Below are 21,450 nucleotides of genomic sequence, written 5' to 3'. Positions count from 1 at the left end.
AAAACCAACTTTAAGAAGCCATCTTGAGAAGGTAGCCTGAAAGCCACATGAGAAGTTTTCTAAATTCCATGGACAAGCTGCGTCTGTGACTGAGCAGAGGAAGAACTCTAAGTCACCTGCAAACGAGTGTGTCCTTTCCCTTGACGTGGCATCAGTGCCAGGCTGGGCCATACAGCTGGACTCAGTCACATGTCCTGTAACAGTGACAGGGTCTGGGTGGCTGGGGTGCAGAGCTGCCTTCAGAGGGGCCACATGGCTGAGCTGCACTGCAGAGAGGCAGCCTGTGAAGCCCTGTGCACCTGCCAGTGCGGTCTCCTGGTCCACATCACTGTGTTCTAGAAATTCAAAGAAACACCGAAATATTAGCAGTGAAAAGTGAAAATAGGCAATGATGCAGAAATTGAGGATTCTGAGTTAATGCAATAGCAATAAAGTTACTAAATTCCTTTTTAATTTTATCTTTACTAAAAAGATAAAAATCCATTATTCTTTCCACTACTATTGGTAAGATTCCCAATGTTAATGAAGTCAAGTTTTTAAGCATGGATTATTAAAAATGATATGGTAAGCTCTCTGGAAACAAAGCACAAGAATGGGTCAGGTTAAGAAGTGATAAGGGTGTCATGATATTTTTAATTTAAGTATAGATTATTGCAATGTATTTACAATAGGGCTTGTAATCAATATCAAGAGGTACATCCTGGATTTGAAAACAAGTTCAGTACAGGTTTCAAGACTTATGCCATGAAAGTAACAGAAACCAGAGAGAAAATTGAGCCTCTGGACTTCTGTTATCAGATGCCCAACCCGACAATTTGTTCTGGCTGAAAGCTTTCTGATACTTTATGGCCCCACCCAAACATACCAGGAGGATGATACTATCATGCAGTGGAGGCCATACCTCGAAGTTATTAGGGTCTCCCCCTAATTACTCATGTACAGCAATAAGACCCTTTATACCCCTATGTCTTTTCTTCCTGTTTCAATGACAACCTGTCACTGGGGCAGAAATATCTGTGCCCTCTAAAGACAGATAATCTCTTCCTCCTATTAATAAGAATTCAGTTAGTATGAGACTCTTGTGGAACAGAGACTGGTTTTAATGCTGGGATATTAATTATAATTTTACCTTAGGAATATATTATACGTACTCCTTGCTTAGCAAGCATGAAATCTAAACAAGGGAAATTTATCATAGGCTTTGAAGGCTCAAATGTCATCAAAATACAATGCATCCATCCACCCAATGTGATAAAAAAAAAAATAGCACAACTATTGATATGGTTTGGCTCTGTGTCCCCATCCAAATCTCATCTTGAATTGTAATCCCCATAATCCCGACGTGTAAAGGGAGGGACCCTGTGGGAGGTGATTGGATCGTGGGGGCAGTTTCCCCCATGCTGTTATTGTGATAGTGAGTGAGTTCTCATGAGATCTGATAGTTTTATAAGTGTTTGGAAGTTCATCCTTCGTTCTTCTCTCTCCTGCTGCCACGTGAAGAAGGTTTTTGCTTCCCTTTCCCCTTTGCTTTCTGCCATGATTATAAGTTTCCTGAGGCCTCCCAGCCATGTGGAACTGTGTTGATTAAACCTCTTTCCTTTATAAATTACCTAGTCTCAGGAAGCTCTTTATAGCACTGTGAGAAGGGACTAATACAATTATTCTCCCCTGCACTGTATATAGGTAGGGAAAGATGAAATGTGCACTTTAGTCTTTCTTTTGAAAATATAATAATATGGGAGTGTATATTCAGGGCAACTTGAATCTATGTTCCCAGGAAGTTAAGTTAAATTAAAAGTAAAAACAATGCAACAGATACTAAGTATATATGAGTGTATATTATGTGCTAGTCAGTGTTCTAAGAGATTTGCATGCTAATGATAAAACTTTACAGTAGACACTGGAGTATATTATCCAAGTCACACAAATGGAACAGTTAAGTTCAGAATTTTAACTATTCACCTGAGGTTACACAGTTGTTGGCACTACTGGACCTCTGGCCTACTGTATTCCAAATTATGAGCTTCTTTTGTTTATAAACCATCCTCTGGTTGAGATACTCTTTCCTTTAGTCTGCTTTCAGCCTCTGTAGTGGCTTTTATTTATTTATTTTTTTAATCATCTTTGCTTGAGAGCTAGACTTTAACCCTGGGCATCTGAGCTCTAATTTTTTTTTTTTTTTTTTTTTTTTAACAGAAACTCGCTCTGTCACCCAGGCTGGAGTGCTGTGGCACGATCTCAGCTCCCTGCAGCTTTCGCCTCTCAAGTTCAAGTGATTCTCCTGCCTCAGCTTCCCAAGTAGCTGGGATTGATGCCTGGCTAAATTTTTTGTATTTTTAGTAGAGATGGAGTTTTGCCATGTTGGCCAGGCTGGTCTCAAACTCCTGGCCTCAAGTGATCCACTCACTTCGGCCTCCCAAAGTTGTTGAGATTATAGGCATGAACCACCACACCTGGCCAGTTATATCTAAGTTTTTAAAGAATTTTGAGGGGCTCCATTTTCATTCATGTTTTACATAATAATAAAAATCCTGATTCAATGTTTAGTATTTTGAATATCATCCTCTATAAAAAGAAAATGGAAAATTAGAGAGATTATATCACTTTCCTGTTGTGAGGGATCTGGTATTGAGCCATGTTCTGACCCACCTTGCTCTTCTTCATTGCCCAAAGATAGCACTGAGGGAGCATCACTCTGCTGCTTATATACGATACTGTGAGCTCCTCAAACATAAAGATGACTGCCAACATCAAGCATAATGTCATTACGTAGGAGGCAGTTCAACAATGTGTATGGAACCAAAGAAATCATTTAGTCCACCTTAGCAATCATTCATTTGAATATATGTAGATTTAAACATATATATATGAAAAAGACCGCATTCTTGATTTGGAGTGTTTTTTTTTCTTTTTACTTTAATGAGAAATTAAAAAGAAAATGAAAATTAAAAAGAAAAACTCTCATAGGAGCATAATTGGGAGAGTGCTTTTCACATTTCTCCTACAAGGTTAAAATGTTGAATAAAATTTCCATAGGCCTTTAAAAAATCTTCCCTTTTCAGCCCCACCCCGCCAGACAAGATTTACTTCTCTGGTAATAATCTGATATGAGATATATCTTTAAAGCCTCACACTTACAAATTGAAAATATTTTACCTATTTCAAAATTATTGCACAAAAACCATTAACTGCTAAAATTCAAAATGGACACATGGTCAGTTAATATTTATCCTTTTACGAGCTAAAGAAACAGAAAACAAATGCCCTGATGTTTGAGTATTTTACATGTTAGCGGGGGAAGGGAGAGAGACAATAAACATAGAAACAAAAACTAAATGAGAATTCTAAAGACTGATAATGCTATGAAGAAAACAAATTAGATAATGTGATGGTTGTAACTGGAACAGAAAATTACCCTGATGGATTAGGTTATATTTATGTGTTTATTTTAAGGGTGACATTTTTTGCAGCCCTATACCCTTAGTACACTATGGATATTATTCCAGCATCTTCTGGCTGTATTACTTCTTTTTCAAAATTTGTAAGATACCCTGTGATTTTTGAATTTTCATCAGATTGTCCCTAAGTGTGTATCTTATCTCGGTATTCCGCATAGAACATGATAAGCCCTTTCAATCTGCAGACACAAAGTTTTTATTTACCTTGGAATTTTTCATATATTCTGCACACTACTATTGTTTCACCTTCATCCTTTTTATTCTCTTAGAATGCCAATTTTTCACATTAGGTCTCCTCTATGTATTCTCTAAATTCATTTTATTTCCATCCTGATTTCTATTATTTAGGACTTATATCTCTGTGGGTCATATACTTCATTCACTTGATCTTCCAGATGCAAATTCAAGTAGCAAAAAAGATCATTCTTTCCTTTATATTTTTTGTTTGGGGAAAAAAATCATATTTTTTAGATCCTCAAGGTCTTTTTCTTGTTTTATGAGAATCTCCTTAAAGTACTCTTACTAAGCCTCATTCATGTTGTTGTCTGTCTCCTTGAACAGCTTTATTTTAATAGAAAATCATTTTGGTTTAGTTTTTTTCTCCTTTTATTGATGTTGAATGGTTTTAAGTCTGGAGTTGGTTTGTTAGTTTACTTTTTAATGTGCTTGCTGGTGCCCAGCCACTGATCACCTTAGGTGGCTCACGCCCAGGGCACGTAGACAGTGTGGTGGTCTGGGTGGACCAGGAGCAGAGCTGCAGGCCACAGCCCTAAGAGGAAACCTCTCCTCACCCAACCTTGGGACAGAGAGGACATGGCCCAAATTTCAGGTCATCTCAGCATCTTGAGAAGCAGAGAAAATGGGCACATTAATATTTTCTAATGCTTATCTTTCCCCATGGGGCCCAGGGACCTCTGTAAGGCAAGCAATCCCCAAGATCCAAACAATTCAAATCCCCCCCTGAGATTCTTCTAGGCTGGCCCCCAGACTTCCTTCCAACCCAGAAGGTAGGAAGCCCCACAAGAGCCTCCTCACTGGTTCCCTCCAGGATCCCCCTGCCTGTCCGCCTGGACCAACAACTCATTTCAGAAGCGTCAATGGGGTAGAATTCAAATCGGAAGTGGAGGGAAACAAAAAGCAACTCAGCAGCCATCCTCCCAGAATTGAGTCCAAACAAAATTAGCAGCTATATTAAGTTGCTCATAAACAAAGCTGGCCTTAGAAATACATAGCATCAGATATCTGCTTTGACAATTGTGCTAATAAGCCAATGGGCAAAAATATAAGTTTTTCTTGTTATCTGACTCCCAAAAAGCCAATAACACAGTGTAATGAGTTAGAACAGGGTAGGTGGAGGGAGAGACTGATAACAAATGTCTCCTGCTTCACAGAAATCTGGATAAAACAATCATGTTTTAGGTGTTTCTTGTCATAGTAATCCTTAACTGACTCGGATTTCTGGGTGTTTGTGCCTGTTAAAAAGTAACCCTCAAGTGCATTTTCCAACAAAAGGAGTGACTTCTGCTTGTCTAAAGAAGAAACCTTTTAACAAAAGGCCTACAAGAAAAATGGAGTACTGAGAAATTAGAATTTGGTGAAGTGCCCTTCTATTACAGAGAAACGACTGTTTTTTTTTGAAAGATATGACAATACATGTAAGAACAATTACAAGGAGTGCTTTATGAAATTTCCTGTGGCGTAAGCAAAAAAATAAAAACTCAGAAAACGAAGTACTTTATATGTCCTACCTATGAGAAGGAGTCATTTAAAAAGAAAGATCTCAATGTCTGGAATCCATTAAGAAGGCTTGCCAAAAAAAAAAAAAAAAAAAATGGTGCAGTGAATCAAGAGAGCCAGGGCTAGAACTGAATGGCACACTTTTACTATTTTATGCAATTCCACCGGGGACTCAACACAAAAAGAGTTAGTGGGAAAGTAAAATGGCAAAGCAGACAAAAAATACTATGTGAATAAAGAGGCAGTTTATCATAAAAGGTATTTGTTTGCCAACCAAACCTACTGTACTGAGTTATAAACTTGAAAGCCTGATTAATGCACAAGTTATGTACAGGCAGCTATCTTACAGTGGCAGGTATTTCCCTTTTGCTTTCAGCATAACCTGTCCCATTTTGAGCATCATTTTACAAGATGTTTGCAAAAATCACAGTGTACTTAGGTAAGCTAATTAAACTTTCTTTTGTACCCCTTTGGCTTTAAAGCTGGTTTTACTTAAAATATCCTTGAGATGGAAGATTGTCTCTAAAGCTCTTCTGGGGAGATTGAGTAGACATCCTCTTCTCTCAGACCACACATTTTATTTACATCTGGCCTAAATTGCCACTGCAGAAACCTGAGTGTGCTTCCTGAGCTCTGCGGACTCCAAAGAGATAAATGATCCCTATGGGTCATCGCCTCTAAATATACCAAAGCTACTACTCGGAACGAGTGAAAATAATCTCCGGGCTTATAGAAAACTCCTATAACATATAAATGAACAGAACTCAGAACTTAATTTTACAATGAGTTTTGGAGATAAAAAGCAAATGTAGCACACCCTATTAATGATGGATGAATGTCAACCAAGTTAATTTGATGCAATCTGGTTTTTACTGCTACCATCGTGAATTATCAACACATTATTGTTAGTGTTCTTGTGCCATTATGCATTTGACACAAAAAAATAACAAATAGTAATTATAAATTTCATTCAACTTTTGAGTAGTGATTTTTTCAGTCATTTTTACTGTGCGTTAAATTACATCATTATTCAAAATGTGAGCATATTTTCCCATGAGAGGTTTTATACAACTTTAATAAGATTATGTAAATATCTTCATTGAGATCTTTCTTTTTCCCCATGTGGTGGAATTGTGATCCAGTAATAGCTTAATGAATTGGCAAAACAACTTTATATCTGTATATTTCCTTTAATTAATTACATCCTAGAGAGATTTCTTTTTCTATAATTTTCTAGCAAATATTTATCTTAAGGAAGCTGATTGACAAGTCACTCACTTTGGCATTGGAACTTATGTACATTGTGAACAAGGTACTTAAAGACATGACATCAGACTATCTGCCTTTTCACAGGGAAGACCAGAAAGAAAGGAAATGCTTTTTTCCCCATCGTCTAGTACTAATTTCTACAAATGAGGATGAACTATAGTGACAATTTTTCACTCCAATCACCATTAGCAAGCATTACAAGTAGATATCAAGCAAGGGGGATAATTTTTATGTAATAATATTAAATTGTACTATGATGGCATGAGAATCATCTCTAACACCCCCTTACATTTAATAGACAATGCTGGTAGAATTCAAATTTCTCTGCTCTGATTCTGATTAGTCCTTTGGAATATCATCAGCCTCAGTGTTCCCCAATCTTTTTGGCACCAGGGACCAGTTTCAAGGAAGACAGTTTTTCCGCAGATGGGAGTGGGGGGATGGTTTTGGGATGATTCAAGTGCATTACATTTATTGCGTACTTTCTGTCTATTACGCATTGTAATATATAATGAAATAATTATACGATTGGCCATAATGTAGAATCAGTGGGAGCCCTAAGCTTCTCTTCCTGCAACTAGACGGTTCCATCTGGGGGTGATGGGAGTTGGTGACAGGTCATCAGGCATTAGATTCTCATAATGAGCACACAATCCAGATCCCTCACATGTGCAGTTCACAGTAGGGTTCTCGCTCCTATGAGAATCTAATGCTGTGGCTGCTCTGACAGGAGGCAGAGCTCAGGTGGTAATGCAAGCAATGGGGAGTGGCTGTAAATACAGATGAAGCTTCACTTGCTTGCCTGCCTGCCACTCACCTACTGCTGTGCAGAGCAGTACTGGTCCTTGGCCCGTGGTTTAGGAACACCTGATCATACTGATCTTGCAGTGTCTCCTTGTTGTGGCTGCATAGTACCCTCTCTCTGCTTCACAGGTTCCATATTCACACCCCAGCCAATCCCTTCCTTTCTCTTCCTTACATGGATGACTATTCTTTAATAAACTCACTCACATATTAGCATCAGTGCCTAATCGGGGCTTTATTTTTTACTTATTCCTGATGTGGGCACTTTTTTTTTTCTTTTTTTTTCTTTTGAAATGGAGTCTTGCTGTGTCACCAGGCTGGAGTGCAATGGCATGATCTCAGCTCACTGCAACCTCCGCCTCCCGGGTTCAAACGACTCCCCTGCCTCAGCCTCCTGAGTAGCTGAGACTACGGGTGCATGCTACCACGCCCAGCTAATTTTTGTATTTTAGTAGAGATGGGATTTCACCATGTTAGCCAGGATGATCTCAATTTCCTGATGTCGTGATCCACCTGCCTCGGCCTCCCAAAGTGCTAGGATGACAGGCGTGAGCCGCCGTGCCTGGCTGGTGTGGGTACCTTTTAAGGCATGTTAGTAATTAAAGAAATAAACAATCCCTTTCTCCTTTTTATTTTTGAAATTCTTGTTTTATCATTGTATGAAGGTTTCTAGATTTGAGGCACCTGAAAATATATAATTTTGGATTGGTGACTCTTGCTTTTATCATTTGGTATTTTTTTAAGTGTAAGTAGAGCTCTATGTGTTATTATGCTTGGCTGCCAAATAAAAAGCTTTGCAGGTGACATCATTGTCAGAGGAATACACTTGCCCACCCCACAGGGACCATCTGCTTGTGACTATATGTGCTTCTGACAAAATCTCAACTTCCAAGTTATCATTTGTTCTACTATTAAAATCAGGTGATGTGTTTCTTTCACTGTCATGAATACTTTTTGGATTTGGAACATGACACCTCTGATCTATTTTCATGTATTATGATTACGAGAATAAGCTTCTAGGTATGGCCAGCTCAATACAATATGGCTAACCCTCTGGAATCAACTAAAGCCTTCACAAGAAGAAAGTCATGCTACGCACTGAAGACAGTCTATGACATTTTAATTATTAAAAAAATTAAAAATCAATGGACCTGATACATTTTTTAAAAGATTGTAAGATAGATTTTGTTTTTACTTTTCTTGCTCTAACTTGCACTTTCCTTTTAAAACATGCTTTTAAAATAACCAATCCATTGTTTTGAAAGTTATTTCATGATATATTTATAAAATCACAGTTCCCTTAATTTACCTAGGTCACCTTTTGCCTCACCTCTGAGCATTGAAGCAAGTTTTACATAAAGAATTCCTGACACATTGGAGATTTCTCTTAAAGCTCTTCAGAGGAGATCGAGTAGACTTCCTTTTCCTTGCTGCCTACACACTTCATTTACATCTGGCCTAAATCTCCACTGCAGTAATTTGAGAGTACATCTTGGCTCTGCAGCCCCAAAAAAGAGAAATGATTATTATGGACCACCATATCTAATATAGAAAAGCTATATGCTGAGAAAGAGTGAAAACAATCTCTCAGTTTTTACATAAATAAATCATAAAACTAATCTAACATATGAAAGTGTCCAGGAATAGAACTCAAGAGCTTAATTTTAAAGTAAAATTTAATATAAAAAACAAATGCAATGTAGTCTGTTGATTATGGGAGGATCTGAACTCAGCTGTTTAACTAAAACCTTGATCTTCCCACTATAGCTCTAAACTATCAATACATTATTACTGCCAAAGTTATTAAGTACTTCTATATTTTAATTGTAACAGGTAGTTAGAAATGGTTACCATGTCATCATAGTACAGTTTGATATTGTTTCTTAAAATTCACCCACCTTTCTCAATATCTTCTAGTAATGTTTTTTAACAGGGTCAGCTATTCAAAATTACCCCTAGAATCCCTTCTACATTTAAGAAATGAGTACTGGAAAAAGTCAAGAGAGGGAAAATATTTCCTTTATATCTCTTTTTCCACCTGAAAAACCATGGGATAGTTATATACTTAAGTCTTTTGTTGTAATTGTAGACAAATTACAACTCCAAAAAAAATGGTGATGTTTATATTCTACTCCCTTGGAAGAAATATGCAGAAATTATAAAAACAGAAGAATTTTAATATATTTTAATTTGGAGGGTAATTTGGGACTACTTTATCTAAAGCAATATTGGGGCACATTATACTCATGTCGATATAAAGGCACATTTTGTTATCATGATTATCGAAATCCCCACTGCCATAAGCTCTGAAAGGCAGATGTAACGTCTACCTTGTTGAGTGGCATTCTCCATTTATATGGTAGGTGATCACAAGGTATGTATTTAATATGTGAATCAAGGAGTCACCTGGGCTTACAAAAATGCAAAACACATTTGATAAGTGCAGAAACGTGAGAATGTGCCTCAAAGACCACCAACTACAGGGAGATTAATTGACCAAGGGTCCCCACTACTGGGCTCTGAAATTCATCCTCATGCTTGTACCAAAGCCATGATTCCCAAGGACTGCCCCCAGCCAATGGCAGGTCACAGCAGGCATTCCAAGGCAGGCTCATCCCTGGCAAACAAGGGACTCCTCTGGAGGCTGACTTTAACTCAATGGCTCCCTGAACATTTTGCTAAATCTTTCTTAGACTGCACATTGGTCTGAGATACTTCTGTGCTTCTGTCTAATTTTCCCTCTCTCTCTCCATCCCTGTAGACAGTGTCATGGACATCTAACGGTCCTGTCTGCCTTAGCCAGCTCCTTCCCATTTTCTCTTACATGATTGTTCCCTTAATAAAATCCTCACATGCTTAATCCTGTCTTCACAGCTGTTGTTTGGAGGACCTGGACTAACACAATAAGTGACTTCAAGACAGAACAATTCTCTCTGAAATATTAATAATTCTTGTTGATCTATTTCACTATAAATATACTGCATTAAAATATAAAGATATACTATGTAACATTTTGCTGTAAATTCACATACCACACAAAATTTGACCATAAGTTATCAGTTTCCTTTGAATTACAAATGATTAGTCCCTAATCAAGATCCATACCTCAGTCATATGCCAAATAAATTACCACTTATACTTTCAGGAAAGTGAGTTGACTGAGACCATAAAGTTCATTGCTCAGTTTGGACTTTTACTTTTCAGCATATATGATATGCATATTTGGATAATATGCAACTCTTGAGTAAAAACCTTAACATCTTTAATTCTATAGGAATCTCCCTTATTCATTTACAAAAAGGGAAATATAGTGAATGTTATTCTACTGTTTGGTTAATACAATCCTCCTTATAGGATGAAAATCAGCTTCCCAATTGTTTTATAATACATTGAATATATTTCTACTCACAGTGGTATAATATCTTGCACAGAAAACCTACTTAATATTTCTTCTTGACATCTGTGAATGTAGTATCAGCTTATGATTCCACTCATTGATGGCATCTACTGTACTAATGTAGAGTTTGGGGGACAAGGACTCTTCCAAATCACAGTTGCATATATTTTTAATTCTGTAAATAACAATAGTTATGTGCAAAGGTCGGCTTAAGTGAGGACAGAATAAGGAGCTGAGTCTTCTGTGAGCCTGATGTTCAGCAAAGAGGTTTTTAGACAGATTGCCTCATGGCAGAAGTTGGGGCTCCACCCTATGATCCCTACATCTTTGCCTCATCCTGGGTCTCTCTGGGGCTCTCATCCCTTTCCCAGCCACCTGCACGCTTACCTCCCCCAAAGCTGAGAGCCATCTGTAGGGAAGTAGATGGGTCCCACACTTAAAACAGTTGAGGCTTTGTTTTTGTTGCTGCTTGTTTGTTTAGACTTTTACAATTCTCTTTGGCTTCCTATGCTATGCCATAGCTATACATGGAATAAGACCCTCTAATGTTGTTAAAAAATAATGTTCAGAAATACCTTAGTCACATATCCAAAGCTAAATAGGCAGAGCTAGATAGTTACACACCCAGAGCTGAATAGTCTCCTAGACACTAATGTTCTTACCTCCACAGTGGCCTGAAATAGCTATAAATATTTCCCAGTACTAAATATGAAATAACTAAATATATTCTCTTTTGTTTTTAACAAAGGGAGAGCCCAGCCATGTTTTTCTATGCATCTGAAGTTTCGTCTAAAGCTAATACTCATGTGCACAGACTTAAGAGTGCACACTGTCTTATCTGTTAATTATACATCAGGGGACAAGATTTGAATCAACTTTAAAGCTACAGAATAAAGTGGAATCGTCATTTCATGCTAAATATGTTATTGGCTATATACATATTCTTAGAGCAAATGATACACATGTCAGTCTTAAATAGCTGGATTTATATAACAACACTGTGAGACTCCCTTGGAATTTTTCAGTTAAGCTTCCAAACATCTAAGAAGTACTTTGCACATATTTTTTGTGTCCACTATAGATAATGGAAGAACGTTGCAATTCATGGTATTTTCCCTGTTTGTTTGGAGAATAAGAACACATAATCTTGGTGCTCATTATAGTACTTGAAAGCCTATAAATATTTATTTGCTGAACTATTAACCTTCTCAGGAGCCAATATTTTGATCATTCACCTATGGGTTTAATCAAACATTCTCAAGATTCTGAGATTAGGTACAGGCAACATAAGGAATGATTAATTGAGGTACAAATAACTGCAAAGGTCAAAAAATAAAATTCCATTTACTATCTTGGACAAAATATTTCAGATTAGTGTCAAATACCAGAGTAGCAATAAAAATTAGGCTACAAGAACCCCCCTCTCCTCAAATAAGGTGAAATTCCAATACTCTTAATGATTAATGTATAATTAAAAATGAAATAGCTATTAAAATTTACTTTTCAATTTAATCCTGGTTGGCAAGTGTAAAAAAATGCAAACATATTCTGATGTTAAAATGGCAACAGTGCATTTCTACTCCAGTGCTGTAATTAAAGGTAATTGATGGAAACAAATAAGAATTATAAGGCATTTAGATTGCATCTGAGCAAGCGTGGCTGCCAAGGGCAACATTGCAACAAGGCAAATAGGATCCAAGTCATAATCTGAAGCATATTAACTAACTAGAAGAAAAAGTAATTGTATTCTTCTTTCATTTTTTAAATCTAATCTTAGTTTTATCATTAGAGGAAAGTTTGTATATTTGGCACCTAATTAATACATACTTTGCTATTTTTTATTTTCAATTATTTAATATTTTTGAAATGTGAGAATAATATCATATTTCATTAGAGACCAGAGTGACCTTACCATCAAAGGAAGATGCTTGCTCATCACACAGGATGCCGCTACTCATGCCTGAATATGCCTCTATCTTGATTATCACTCACTTCATAATCAAAATAGGCGGGATTTCCTTTGCCATGATGAAGTGTGTGTGTGTAATATGACTTTTCTGATCCACGTTTATGTATCATGGTTAGCATGGTTAGGGGAAAGGTTGTTTCTTTCACTTACCTAAAATCCTGCCCAATACCAGAGATTTCACTGCACTGAATTCTGTGCCTGATGATAGATGAATTTGTCTCTTTGTATTATCGTCAATCTACAAAATTATTACATGAGATAAAAACATCCAAATGGATGACGTTTTGTTGAGAAGACAGGAAGCAAAGGAGGACAAGAGAAAAAGATACATTAAGCAGTTGTTAGCATGGCCCCAAACATTTAGAAAAAAACGAAATTTAAAAGCTTAGCCACTTAGAAAGGTTTTTCTAAGTGTTATTATATAATTATTAATATATAATTATTAATATATAATATAATAATAGTATTATTTCTATACTACCCTCAGATGCCAGTGCACTCTACCTTCTATCACCTTGTATCATTTTATTTTTCTCCACTGGATAAGGAATCCAATTGATGAAGCCAACAAAAAGATACAAAAGGTTATTTTTCACCTAACACTTTTACTTGGTATTTTTATTTGAGGTAGGCAGCTGAGAAATTTTCTTCTAGGCAGGGTACAAAAAATTATTAGTGCTTTTCTTCAAAAACTGGCTCCATGAATAATTCCACTTTCTTTGCTGTGACTCATATCATTAACAAAAATTCTGACATTACAATCATTATTTTCTGATAGATTTATTACTGCATTTATCTAAAGTAAACCGGTTTCATTAGCGTAGTAATGGTCCTACCAGTAGCACACTATGACATCATTTTCCTTCTGAGCAGAAACAATTTAGAAAAGATTGGCATTTAAAGTATCTGATGTTGATAATATAATGAACAAAATCCTATTGCTTAAAAGAATACTGACTACATTTGAGGTCTATTATCTACAGAAGAAGACCACTGAAAGTGTCTCTGCTTATTGTGTTCATTATCAAATTTCTGCTTGAGATCCTTCATGCTGGAGAGTCATTAAAATCATTGCTTCTGCTGAATTTACTACATTACCTCTATAAAGACCACTCCTTCTTCTCTGTTAATCATTATGTGGTGAAGTTGTCCATCAGCTATGTTTTTAAAATCAAAGTTAACAACATCAGGCTCTTGATATTTATTTAACTTGTACCTGATCTGCAAACTTCCTAGAGTAGGGAAAAATTGTGATTCTTTTAGTAAAAATCGTACTTTGAGAAAGGCTTACTTAAAAATCAGAGTCATTTTTTGTTGCTATTTATTCATTTCAAGGGAAAAATTGAAAGATACCTTTTTATAATCCCCAAGAGTCAGTTTCCAAGTGAAATTGCAATACTGTATTTTCAAAATCATGACCAAGTACGTTGCACATAAGCACTCTCTTTCCTGCAAATCTTTAATAACATCAACTCAGATTAAGCATATGCAAATCTCTGCACTTGCTTCTCCTTAAAAAATAATATTAAGTATTTCTGAAATGCAAACCTATTGCTTAATATTGCAATAATATTCTGTTCCTATAATATTTAAAAAATATATCTCACACTGTGGAAATACAACAATTAATGAAATTATTAAAGGCAAATGTAGTTTTACTAAAGATAAGAAATACGTCCAAGTGGTCACAGTCATAGACTTTGAAATGAAATACTGGTAAGATGAATGATTTTAAGCCAAATTTACCATCAGAATTAGTACTACTCATTTAATTGCCTGCAGAGATGTCAATTAATTTATTTCACAGGATATCTTTCAATTTGACAAAGAAAATGCCCTAATACATAAATAAGCTTCAAGCTCAAAATGCACAGTAAGAATAAATACACTTATCGAACAATCTTATTTTTATTTTGGTGTTCAGTACAGTACCCTTGGGATATATCTGAATTAGTTGAAATGATATAGTCACATGTTTGTATGTTTCCTTTTCTTATCCAGAGAAATTATTTCCAAAATTTTTACCTTTAATCCAGATATGGGAAAGAGAAAAACAGCAGTAAATGGTTTTCTGTAGGAAACACATTTCCCAGTCTACATGCCCTTAACACTGCATGGATATACCATTTTTTCCCATGATGATTTTTTTTAACTAAAAGTACAACTAAAAGGTCATCTTGTGGACATATTCTTGTTCAAAATTCTGGTTTATTAACACTCCCTTAATGTTTCTTTGATTTGCAGGAAATACTTATGTACAACCAGACACCTTATTTCAAAATGAACGACAAAACAAATATTGATATTCATATGGAATAGTCAAGGAGCTTCTAACAATAATATAATAAGTGTTTTATATAAATAAAATTATACATTGAATATGTAAAATTATCAAAATTATAAAGAGATAAAGGCATCTTAATCATTTTAAATAATCCTTTTAGATTATACTTATAGGACAGTACTAAAAATATGAATACAAAAAACAGGCACACTCCATTTTTCTGTTTGTAGCTTGAGAAGCCAGAACACAAGAATGATCCATATTATTACAGAGCTAGTGTTCTAATTTAATTTTCTCTCTCTCATCTAAAAAGAACTCACCATTTTTCGCAATGATAACAGAAAGGTATTCTTTGTAAAAGGAGCTCACAAAAAGCAGCAAGCTTGGTGTTCGTGTTGTTCGGAAACTAAATTTGATCATTTCTCTGCTCAGCTTCATATCACCATGAAATGAAGCAGCGTGGGAGCTGGAGTTTTTACTTAAAAGATAATTTTCTTGAAAATTGTATATCACGGATGAGCCAGATCCAAAGTATGCAGAAATCTCTGAAATTATATATATATATATATATATATTTTGTTAAAAATCTTAAGTACAAGGATCTTGTTTTAGTTACAATAATTATATTTTAGTTTCTTTAAATAATGAATTGCATAGATAGAAGAACCAACCCCAAACTAGAATCAAATAATAAAGTAAGTTAATAGAGCTTTCATAATGATCTTTGAAACGGCTTTCTGTTAAAATGACATATAATTAATGCAATAGTATAATTTTACAGTTGAAAGTTAAATGCTTTCTTATCTGAGTTCAAACACAAACCAGGCTTGTCTTCTATCTCCTTGATCATCTACTTTTTTATTTAAATTTTAACTCCCATCTGTTATATTGCAGATAGTACAATCTTAAATGAAGTGTATCTTAAAGGAAGTCTAGGGCATCCTATCCACAAAATAGTTAGGAAGGAAGGATGTTTGAGAGACTCTCTTCTTTCCCAGGATCGAGAGGCAGAAATTTTCCTTTATGTCTAAACATTTTCTCATAGTTATTGTGTATATAAAAAGAAAGCTAAGACTAGTATTAACATGATACAGGGAAATAGGATCAACAAACAGAACAAACCAACCTCTTAAATCATTTTACAAAAGTGTAGTATTTTCCTTGTATGAGATTAATATCCCAAATTCTCTCTATTCTTTCTTCCTCTCTCTCTCTCTCTCACACACACACCAAATATATACGTATGAAAATGAAGACGACGGCACAAGGAATAACTAGTTTTAAATTCCTGAATCTGCTTCTCTCCATTACTAAAAAAGGGCTGGTTATTGAATACAAGTTGTAGATGATACTTACTGGATCATACAGTAATGTTTAGGCTCCCTTGACATTTAAGAGTTTTTTATTGTTTCATTATTTTATTATCTATAACATACATTTTATATTCAATATAATATGTGCATACAGAGTAACATTTATGGTTGCACTTAGCAAGATGAACTGGAAATTACTTATATCCAGAAAACGAAGACATGTTATTTTAATGAAGTGGTCTTAATTATCACTTTAAACATGAAAAGTGTCCTAGAATGGTACCAGCAGTATATGATTATGATCACAAGTTGATTTGTAAATTATAGATTATTTCTGAGAAAAGAAGATGACTTGAAAAGTGCATTTGGCCAACTTTTTATTAACTCATCCCCATGCTTTCTTTGTAAGTCAGGAGTTGTTTTAATTTGGAGCCAAGTTTTGTTAGCCTCCTTCAGGAAAAGGTTCAATAGCCAAGAGACACTTTAAATAAAGTAATTGAATTTAAGTTGGATGTCAGTCTTCTATGAGGAACTATGAAAGAATAATAAATGTTTGTATATTCATAGAAGTCTGTCTAGAACACTTAATCCTACAATTGTTCTTTTCTTCTTCCACGACGTATATCAGATAATGAGAGAAGCTGAAAAGTATTCTGCTATTTTATTTCACCCAGCAGATATTCAAAATATTGTACAATAAAATGTATGATTAATGTATAAGTATGTCTATTTTTGTAATACATCAATATTTAATGGTATATTGTTTATATTTCTGGAAAAAATATATCTAAAAAACTCAAATAAAAATAAAAAACAACGCATCTTAAATATCGTTGCATTGTTGAATATCTTCAACAAATATAATAGTAACAGTGCCAGGCACGGGGGCTCATGTCTGTAATCCCAGCACTTTGGGAGGCTCAGGTGGGCGGATCACTTGAGGTCAGGAATTTGAGACCAGCCTGGGCAATATGGTGAAACACTATCTCTACTTAAAATACAAAAATTAGCTGGGCATAGTGGTGGGCTCCTGTAAGCCCAGCTACTCGGGAGGCTGATGCGGGAGAATCACTTGAACCTGGGAGGTGGAGGTTGCAGTGAGCCGAGGTTGCACCACTGCACTCCAGCCTGGGTGACAGAGTGACAGAGTGAGACTCTGTCACAAATAAAAAAAAGTAATGCTTTAAATGATTTTAAAATAAAGAACTGCCCCATCGGGCAGGTTGTTGACAGCCATATTATTTAAGAGCATCAACACTAGGTGGAAAAAAGCAGATTGAGCAACTAACACTTTAAAATACATAAAGGTGACTATTAATGGATTTATCATCAACAAACACTAGTTTTTCATAAATGAGTCAAATATTTAAGTAATGAAATATGATGGGATCCATCTTTGAATATATGATGCTGTCTTATCACCAGGATTTTGTACCCATTCTTTACATTCAATAGATACTTTGCCAAAGAAATTCAGAAACTGAATTTTTTTTGTTTCAAATAGCTGCAAAGAAAAGAACTGTCAGACATTTAATTCACATTGAATACATTTTCCTCCTACAGTCTTCCATGCCACACTTACCATTTGAGCAGAATGGCCCTGTGTATGCAGAGAAAGTACAGTCACAAAAGAACCCAATGGGTCTTTCTCTGCATTTCCCTCCATTGCGGCATAACTTCCCATAGCTGCTGCAATGTCCTCTACAACCTGGCTGCACTTCTGGAGTCACCTGGGCTCTTTCTTCCAAATCCAGGGTCATCCCATTCAACTGCAGAGACCGAATGCAGCCCAGAAAGCCTCTCTGTCTGGTGGCCGTTCCACCTAAAAGGGAAATACTGCAAATGGAAACATGTTCCTAGGTGTTTTATTCAGGATTTAAAGACCAAACAAAACTGAGGCCTTACAGAGAACGGCAAAAAAAATGGATGAGCAAATATAATTTTGGAAACACAATTCACAGTCAAATATAGACTCCAAGAAAGATACAACTTTAATTCAATTTTTTTAAAAGTTGAATATGTTATGTATTTTTTTAAAAAAATATTTATTGGTCTTTAAATTGAGGAATAAAATAGAGGTCATACACTACTCTCATTTAAAATAACAGTTACATGTATCGCTATTTTAATGTAGAAACTACTTTCTGGGAATTTGAATAAGTATATATTGCTGGGTAAGTGTGGTTTGTCCTTCATATTTAAACCCGATCTTGATTCTGGTACAGTTTTAACTTTGTGAGAATTATGAAGGAGTCCTTGAGATCTTCTGATGGTGCATTGATATGGTCCTTTGGTTGTTATCCATTCATTGAAAAGATGGTAATTGAATGTCAGGTTATTTGTTTTTGGCTGACATATTTCCCAGTGATTGCTTTTCTAAAGGTTAGTCTAGTGTTCAGTGTTTTATGCTTGGAAAGATTCTTAACAAAATTGCAAAGGGGGATCCATACAGAAATAAGTGATGTAACGGTAACGTTTATTGAATACATAACCATATGTACTTATCAAGTCACCCTTGAAGAGGTCTACAATGTTGGGTTGGAATCAGACCCTATTATTCTAAGGTAGAGGTTCTCAAACTTTAAGAAATACGGGTAACACATAATCACATGGAGAGCTTCTAATAAATAGACTCGGTAGTTTGCTCCAAGAGATACTGGTTCTCTGGTCCAAAAACAGGGTTGTGAATCTCAAGAGTTAACAAAGCTTGCAGGAGATTGTAATTCAGATGATCACTAGACCATCATTTTAGAAGCACTACCCTGATAGAAGTGTAAGCCCTGGGTAGATTCATACATAAATTTGTGTTCAGGAATACTCTTAAGTTAATGCTCAGAACTTCAAGCGGGAAAAGAGTACCCTAATCTAAATAACCTGGCAATTCTATTGAGAGGCAATTAGACGGTTGTGAGGCCTCTAAGAAGCAGCTCCATCTTTGGATAAATGATGCTGTCTCATCACCAAGACCTTGTATGTACTCTTTACATATAAATTATCTTTTCCTAAAACATGTTCACTTCATTTCTTCCAAATCATTTAGGTAGCCCCTTAACCTAGCCTTCATTCAACAGGGGCTACTTCAATAGCTACTGTATAGCCAGCACAAAGAACAGTGATAGACAAATAATTTCTGTGTTATAACTATGAAATCCATGCATTCATCTGTTAAACCACAATATACGTAGAAAAGGGAGAAATGGGCATAGTGCTTCCTGGGTAAAGAGGGGACCCCTTTTGCCCCACAGAGATGCTTGGGTCTCTGAGAGTGAGAATGAAGCCCGAATTTAATGAACATTTCTAATAAACTAATTATCTCTTTGCAAATAATGAAAGACTATGAAAAGGAACCTCAAAGAATTCCTGAGAATTCTGGACTTATGGACACTAACACTATTCAGAATTCAGATTCATAGCTATAACTATATCCCAATTGCTGTATTTAAATGTCTATTCAAGATGTTTCCATTTACATACTTTGTTTCTCCTCAGTGAAGGATGCCAAGGTCTTAAGGGTGTTGGCCATTCTATTTATAAATCTATTTATAAATCTAGAGAGTGTCAACATATTGCCATTGTCATAAGTGAGCATGGTAGGCATGGAGTTAATTTCATCACAGAGTTTTGGAATGCCTGGAAATCTTCTTGTTTAATTCCTCCTACATTTACATTTACTTCTTCCATATTTTTTAAGATTTTTAATATGGGTGCCCAATTGAGTTGTTTATTCCTTTTTGTTGTTCTGTTGTAAAAATTAATAGACACACAATAATTGTTCATATTTATGGGGTACATAATGTTGTGATATACATGATATGTAGTGATCAGATCAGAGTAGTTAGCATCTCCATCACCTCAAACATTTATCATTTTTTAGTGTTGGGAACATTCAATATCTTCCTAGTTATTTGAAACTACATATTATTGTAAACTATAGTCATTCTACAGTGGTGTACAACACTAGAACTTTTTCCTCCTACCTAGCTGTAATAGTATATCCTTTAACAAATCTCTGTGCCCCTTCCCTGTACCCTCCCCATCTTCTAGTATCCTCTGTTCTACTTTTTACTTCTGAGATCACCCTTTCCTTAGCTTCCTTATATGAATGATATCATGTTGTGTTTAACTTTCTGTTCCAGGTTTATTTCACGAAACATAATGCCCTTCAGTTCCATCCATGTTGCTGTGAGTGACAGGATTTTATTCTTTTTTATGCCTGAATTGTATTCCATTACATATATACACCACTTTTTTATCAATTCATTGGTTATTGGACACCTGGGTTGATTCCACGTCTTGGCTATTGTCAATAGTGTTGCAATAAACTTAGGGATGCAGCTGTCTTTTCAATACACTGATTTTCTTTTCTTTGGATAAATGCCCACTAGTGAGATTGCTGGATCACATGGTAGTTCTATTTGTAGTTTTTTGAGGACCTGCCATTCTTGAAGTCTCTCTTCTGCCCTTATGCTCAGGATTTTTCTTTTTCTTCCATACCAGAGCTGCTGCTTCTTTATCTTCACACCTCCCTATTCTTCCACTCTGTTGACTCAACTCAGTGAGCTCCCAGGGCCCAAAGTCTTTGGCCAGGATTATTTTGGCGTCCTTGTTGGATATTTCTTCCCTGGGTAAGGTCCAGCTCACATCGTGGTTTTCACTTCCGCACAGGAACTTTTTGCAGGGGGGCCACATTCTGTGAACTCTGAATTAAAGGTGTGTTCTTGGTATATTTAATTTACTTTGTATTATCCCACGTTAAATCATGGTATACAGTCTACAGTATACAGTAACATTAAATCGCATTGTTATACATTTGCTGCTCTGAAACATGCAGTCTCCCTAACTTAGGAGCTTATCTCATTCTGCCAGTAACAACATAACTAAATAACTTGGGGTCTAACAACTGACTAAAGTCCGTTTCCAGCTGTTCTGATTTTTTTGTGTTTGTTTAGTTTGTTTTGGATGATGGGAAACTAGGGGCATAGAGAATTTCAAAGATTGGTCCACAGGTCCATCTGAGGAAATACTAGAATAAACACATTTAGTTAGAGGCAGAGGCAGGATTCAGACCCACAGATAGCCTTCCATTCCAAGGAAGTTTCTTTGCACTTCACACCACTATCTGGCAAAAGAAGACTTATCCATTTTCTTGTATGCATCAGATCATCTTTGGATTGAACAGCACTTCAGCTCTCCAAGCTTTATTTAGCAGCTCTTTCTGG

General features: G+C 35.9%; 1 protein-coding gene across 1 annotated transcript in view; it reads right to left on the bottom strand.

The window, feature by feature from the left end:
- CNTNAP4 (contactin associated protein family member 4) overlaps positions 1-21,450 on the bottom strand; it is a 291,788-nt gene that overhangs the window by 7,192 nt on the left and 263,146 nt on the right. The window contains exons 18-22 of the mRNA XM_024233533.2: positions 17,814-18,053; positions 15,239-15,463; positions 13,733-13,866; positions 12,785-12,872; positions 117-335 (exon numbers count right to left, since the gene is read on the bottom strand). Coding sequence (XP_024089301.2) covers positions 117-335; positions 12,785-12,872; positions 13,733-13,866; positions 15,239-15,463; positions 17,814-18,053 — 906 coding nt within the window. The remainder of the gene's footprint in view (positions 1-116; positions 336-12,784; positions 12,873-13,732; positions 13,867-15,238; positions 15,464-17,813; positions 18,054-21,450) is intronic.

The sequence above is a fragment of the Pongo abelii genome, chromosome 18, assembly GCF_028885655.2.
Source record: "Pongo abelii isolate AG06213 chromosome 18, NHGRI_mPonAbe1-v2.0_pri, whole genome shotgun sequence".
Lineage (NCBI taxonomy): Eukaryota > Metazoa > Chordata > Mammalia > Primates > Hominidae > Pongo > Pongo abelii.
The sequence above is the reverse complement of the archived record's forward strand: the minus strand, read 5'-3'. Positions and strand labels throughout refer to the sequence as shown.